Genomic DNA, 6,215 nt, shown 5'->3' on the forward strand with positions numbered 1-6,215 from the left:
AAAAAAAAAAAAAAGAAAACCAGTAAGAAAGGCTCCATAATATATATAGTGGCTGAAAATGCCTGGATTAACTCTAGTTTACATACCTACTAGCTATGTAACCAGGGGCAAGCTACACAACCTCTCTGTTCCTGTTTTCTCAAATGTAAAGTGGATCTCATAATAACACCTACTTTTAAGAATTATTCCAACTCTTAACAGTAGGAGCAGGGGTTGTCTCTGACTCCTTTGCCTGCTTTTAGGACCCCTTTTCTCCTGCTGGGTTGCTTTGTCCAGCCTTAATATGAGGGGATGTGCCTAGTTGTATTGCAACTCGGTATGCCATGTTTGGTTGATATCTGTGGGAGGCCTACCCTTTCCTTTTCTGAAGGGAAATAAGGAAAAGTGGAACTGGAAGGAGAGAAGGGAGGGAAAATTGAGGTAAGGATGTAATATATGAGAAAAGAATTTAAAAATTATTCTGAGGATTAGTGTCTCATTTTGAGTTAGTATGTGTAAAATGCTCTTAGAACAGAGCATGAGACATAGGAAGCATTCAAAGACAATTATAAATCCATGCCAGCCTCATGGTCCACTCTAGGACCTGAACTGAAAATTGAGAAACCATTCCACTGATCAAAGGCAGTAACTGTGACTCCAGGCTAGACTGGGCTACATAGTCCAAAAGCAAGCAAGCAAGCAAGCAAACAACAGAAAGTGTTAACTGTACATGCTGAAGTCTGTATGAAGACCACCGAACTGAGCAGAAAGGGGTCTCCTTGTCTGTCCCCTTCTCCTCCTCTCGTGTTTCCCTGTGGACAGACTCTGCTTTACCCCCACCTCTGCTTCCTGGACGCTGGGATTACTGGGAACCACCACCATACCTCGGTGCCTATTTTTTGTAAATTTAACTAAAAATAGTTGAAGAAATGGCCAGGGTGATTGCTCAAGTGGGAAAGGAGTCAGCTATCAAACCTGTTGATCTGAGGTCCATCCCTGGAACCGGTAAGATGGAGGAAGAAAACTGACTCGCAGAAATTATCCCCTGACCATAGAAGCCCTGTAGCATGGGTGTGTCCCCTTCCCTAAAACAAATAAATGCAAAAGAATGCTTTTAATAGCTACATGGAACCTTAAGAAATTCTGTAGCTTACAGACTTAATTAGGCTTCTGCTTTCCTGTGGGAGCTCATTTAAATCCCCACTCTGCTTCCTACAACACATCACACCACTCAGAGGTTAGAAACAAGACAGGGCAGGGCAGGGTCTAGTGAGATGATTCAGTGGCTAAGAGTGCATAATGCTCTTACAGAGGACCTGAGTTCAGTTCCCAGCACCCACACCAGACATTCAAATTCCAGTTCCAGGAGACCCAACCCACATACTCCTAGACAGACATATACATATAATTTAAAATAAAAATGAATTACTTAAAAAATAAGATAAAAGAGAGATTTCGGGATACAACATTTTTATTCTGTCCCACTGGTTTGTTCAGAACACCCCTAATTCACTGAGAAGTTGATCCAATTCTCTCTCACTGACTGGGTGAGCCAGCCCTACACTCTAAGCATAGCTTTGCTGTAACTCTGCTGAATGTTCAGCAGCATCTCAATAGTAAACAATTAACATTTCTGCAGGTTAACTCTATATATACTAAGATCCATGCATTATCTCCTTAAACCCAGTCCATAAACTCTACTAGAGCACAGTGCTCCCAACCCAGCATTAAGTTCTATGCATAGCACACCCCCAGGATGAAGAAATGGGGCCAAGACCTCAGCCTAACTCTAAACCTAAAGCCTAGATTTTTCTACCTTCCTATGCTGACTTTTGTTTTACACTAAAATTGGGAGAGAAAAGTGAAGTATGAAAAAGATAACCTGGTTAAATTACACATAACTCCTTGCAAAGCCATATCCTGAAACAGCAGACAAGCAATCCCCACATTTTCACTCAATTATAAATATTTTCATTAAAAGGAATTAAAAAAAATTGTTCAAGATTTTTGGGGTGGGGGTTTATGACAGAATAGCCCAGGTTGGCTTCAAACTTATACTCCTTCTGCCTCAGAATCCCAAGTGCCTGCCACAACTGCAGAAATGTGCCACCAAGCCAGAAACAAGAATTTTATCAACCATTTTGCAACATTATTTTGACAAATAGTTACTGATCAATATCACATGGTTTAGAATAGAGAGACAAGACACAACCCTGACATTTGAGAGAAATAAGCAATAAAGATATGGCAAATCAATATAGTAATTTATCATGCTTTAAAAAAAATGCTATGTCTGTCTGGTATGGTGGAGCACACCTTTAATCCCATCACTTAGGAGGTAGAGACAGGAGTGAGTATCTGAGTTTTAGGACACCCCGGTCTACATAGTGAGTTCCAGGACAGTCAGAAAGCTACATAGTAAGACCCTGTCTTGGGTGGGGGAGGGAGAGGAAAACAAGAAAGGGAAGATCTAATAGCAATTGAAGGTAATGAGAGAAGGCCAGCCTGAGGAGGGAACATTTGAGATGAGATCTAGTGAGAAGGTGGCGAATCTGAAGAAGCCTGCAAAGCAGGCAGTACAGGTAAACAGGCTCTTGGAGCGACCACAGTACAAAAATGTATAACCTAACCCTACTGCAAAGGAGATCACTGAAAGGTTAAAAAGTAGAAGCGAGCTGGGCATGGCAGCCAACATCTTTAATCCAGCACTCTGACGGCAGAAATAGTCTCATCTCTTTTAATTCAAGACCAGCCTGGTCTACATAACAAGTTCCAGGACGGCCAGGGCTACAGAGAGACCCTGTCTCTAAATGGATGGATGGATGGATGGATGGATGGATAGATAGATAGATAGATAGATAGAGGCATAATATCTGTTCACACCATAGAAAGACCACTTCAGAAAATCATGGCTGCTGAATAAGCAGTGAATAGCTACAAAGCCGCACGAGGGAGGCTGAGGAAGATCCTTGGGCTGGAGCTTATTGTGGGCTATATACTAAGTACCAAAGCAGTCAGGGTAACCCAGGCCGACAGACGCTAATGACTGTTACAGACAGACAGATGAAACCAGCGGAGCCTGCCTATGGAATGCATCTTCAGGAAGCATGCTTGCTCATTAAAGGCTTTCCTTTACAATGAATAAAAAGCCCGTTACTAGCATCACACACCGTAAGATTAACCATTCAACGAAAACCTCTCTGGTAACTTAAGGCATAGCTCAATGGTGGTGTTTGCACAGAATTAGATATACCACAAAATGACAGAAAGAAAACATCTCCTGATATCTCTAGTACAGTCACTTAAATTTAACTGAGGTCTAAATGACTAAATAATGAATGTCACAGGAAAAGGGAAAAGCAAGAGTAGCCTCAGGAAAATGGGCAGAAAGACTGGGAATGCTTGAGCAAACTTAGCAACTCTGTGAAGGTCTAAACATCAGGTGAAATACTGGCCTAATACAACAGCCATTTGCATCTAGCCTTCACCACTCTGGCTTTACTCATGAGGCAGACATTTGTCACCTGTAAACACAGATGTCCACAAATTATTCTTAGCCATCTTGGAAAGTTTAAGTTTCACTCCACTATAACTGATAGCAGGCTTTAAAGTCAAATGCATTTCACTTCATTTAAATTATGTAGATAAAAAAACTACCCTCCAACTCTTAGTACCAACAAAGGAGATAAACTCAGATACAAAACAACAGTGGAGACAGGAAAAATCCTGTCCTAGCATTTCTCATTATTCCTGACTAGAAAAAAAAAGTATAATTGTTACTTGTGATCCCACAAAGCAGAGATAGGGACCAACTTATTCTTGAAAATATACAACCACAGGGTTAAAGCACTGGAGACCAACAGTAAGGGATGTAAAAATGCTTCATAATTTGGTAAAATGATTTAAGACGGCAGAAGATGTCCTCACACCAGCACTGCTTACTACACTCACCTACTCAACACACCAAGCACTGTCCCACAGAGCTAACGACAGGGTCCAACCTTAACCACATCGCTTTACTGAGTAACCTCTAGCAACCTGACATTTCTGAGCTTCCTCATGTGTAAATTCAACAGACTACAAAGTGTATTAGAAGGACTAAGGAAATGGCTGGCATGTGGCAGATACACAATATGTGAGTCTTTGAAGGTGACAGATATTGCTGATTCTAGTTTAACCTCTTGGCAAGAAGTAAACAAACAAAAAAAAAAATCCGACACTAGTAAGCAAGAACTAGCTAATCCTGTCCTTTCTCTCCAATATTCTTCTCAACACTGTATTTCAAAGAACAACAGAACAACTTTGTCTTATCAATAACTTTAAATACAAAAGATTTCAAATTTAGGGCTTGTTCACTAATAAGTAAACTCAAAAATATTATAGAAGCAAAGACAGACATGGAATAAGAAAAATGTTAACTGAGTACCCCTGGCAAAAAGCTATATAGATAGGAAGCAAACAACAACTTGAATAAATATGTATGGAGCTGGGGTTATAATTGCTTAAAATATACTGTGTAGAACAAGCTGACCTCAAACTTTCAGCAATCCTCCTGCCTCAGTCTCTGAAATGACATGAGCCACCACGCCCAGTTTAACAATTCATAATTTTAGAAGACCTCTTTTCTATTTTAAAGCAGTGTTGTGGGGAAAACCTCACAGGTTGAAGACAAAAAAAGTATAACTTGAGAGGGGGGGTTATATGCAAAAACAGATAATATTTTAAAATCCACATTTCCCATTTTGATTGCCTATGCAAACAAACTCAATTCTGTAAAGTGTACTTCAGGCGATTAAAAAGTGGCCGGATCTATTTCATACTTCGGTACCAATGATGATTACAGCCTCGCAGTTGTGTCTCGTCAGTATCCCGTAGTCTGTATTTTACTGTTGCAAACACAGGTAAAAGGAAAACAGGTGGTTGCCCCACCGCTCTGTAGAGCTCCGTTGGCTTCACATTCATCCAGGGAAAGCCTCCTTAAAACACACGCCAAGGTTCACCCACAGTCATCCAGAGAAGGCCCCTTTCTAGACATATCACAAGTTTCACGTCGGCGGAAACCACTGCCTGCTCTAACCTATGCCAGCGAAGTGGACAGCTTAAACCATAGCTTGACTAGCCCGCAGGAAACCCAGAGATCACTAACACGTCGAGGCCTATGAGAAATAAACGGACGCGACCATTTCCGCGAAGGTTCAGGATAATCAACAGCACACCTCACAGGGCTCGGAAGGAAACGCGTACATCTCTACGGGTCTAGGCCCAACGGCCCAAGGTCACGCCAAATGTGAGGCTGAAAAATTCCGAGCACTGAGCCCCCGGCAGATCAGGGCAACCGTGCCCAGGATGGAGTCTGGGCTAGGGAACACTCGCGTCCGATCTCTAATGTGAACCCCCAACTGAACGCAGCGGCTCGGTGGGCAAACCCCGGAATGTTTTGGGGGGCCGCATTTCCTCTATCTCCCCAGCCTCCCCCTTCCTCGTCGCCCCCCACACTCACATCTCCGAAGCCACTTCATCCAATGGTAGACGATTGTACTGTGGTGTTTCTTGTTTTCTATACACCAGGACGACAAGCCTTGAATGGATTCCATGGTGTTGGTCACCGACTGGAATTTTCGATCCAACGAGGACTCCAGGGCCCCTGCGGACGAGGCCGACGAGGAGGAGGCCTTACTGCTGCCTCCGCCGCCGCCGGCCGCCATCTTCCCCGGTTTGCACAAGCGCCGCTGGTCCTCGGGCGGCGGCGGCGGCGGGAGCGGGCAAAACAATCAGTGCGAGTGCGTGAAAGCAGCAGGAGGGAGGGCGGCCAGGGGGTGGGGACGGGGCACGCGCCAGGCTCCTCCGGCGGCAGGAAGGCTAGGTGCTGGGCGCGCTGGCGGCTCCCACACGCTGCGAGGAGGGGCCGCGGCCGGCTGTCAGTATGGCTCGGGGCTGCTGGTTAAGCCGGGAGTCGGGAGACAACTACGGAGAAGACAGGACCTGCGACGCCTCGCCAAACGCCCGGCGCCCACAACGAAGGCTTTTAGCCTCCACGCTCCTCAACTCTTAAGGCCCTTCCCTCATCCCGTTGGCCAAATCCCGGGGAGCCCAGGGAGGCCTTGGTACCGCAGACGTAACGCTACCCCGCCGTCCCCTCGGCTGCAGAAAGCTTTGCCGTTAGATTCTCTACCACAGCAAAGGCCCAGAGCTACCTAGGCAGAAAATTTTTTCTTTTTCTTTTCTTTTTTCTTTTT

General features: G+C 44.4%; 1 protein-coding gene across 8 annotated transcripts in view; it reads right to left on the bottom strand.

Moving 5' to 3' along the window:
• The window catches only part of Rprd2 (regulation of nuclear pre-mRNA domain containing 2), a 65,296-nt gene extending 59,087 nt beyond the window's left edge, over positions 1–6,209 (bottom strand). For all 8 annotated transcript variants that reach the window (XR_003843676.1, XR_003843675.1, XM_029537241.1 and 5 more), the window contains exon 1: positions 5,480–6,209. Coding sequence is in view for 6 of the 8 variants with exons in the window: in XM_029537241.1 (XP_029393101.1) it covers positions 5,480–5,684 (205 nt within the window). In the remaining 2 variants the exon portion in view is untranslated. The remainder of the gene's footprint in view (positions 1–5,479) is intronic.
• Between the last annotated feature and the right edge of the window lie 6 nt (positions 6,210–6,215).

The sequence above is a fragment of the Mus pahari genome, chromosome 4, assembly GCF_900095145.1.
Source record: "Mus pahari chromosome 4, PAHARI_EIJ_v1.1, whole genome shotgun sequence".
NCBI classification, from domain to species: domain Eukaryota; kingdom Metazoa; phylum Chordata; class Mammalia; order Rodentia; family Muridae; genus Mus; species Mus pahari.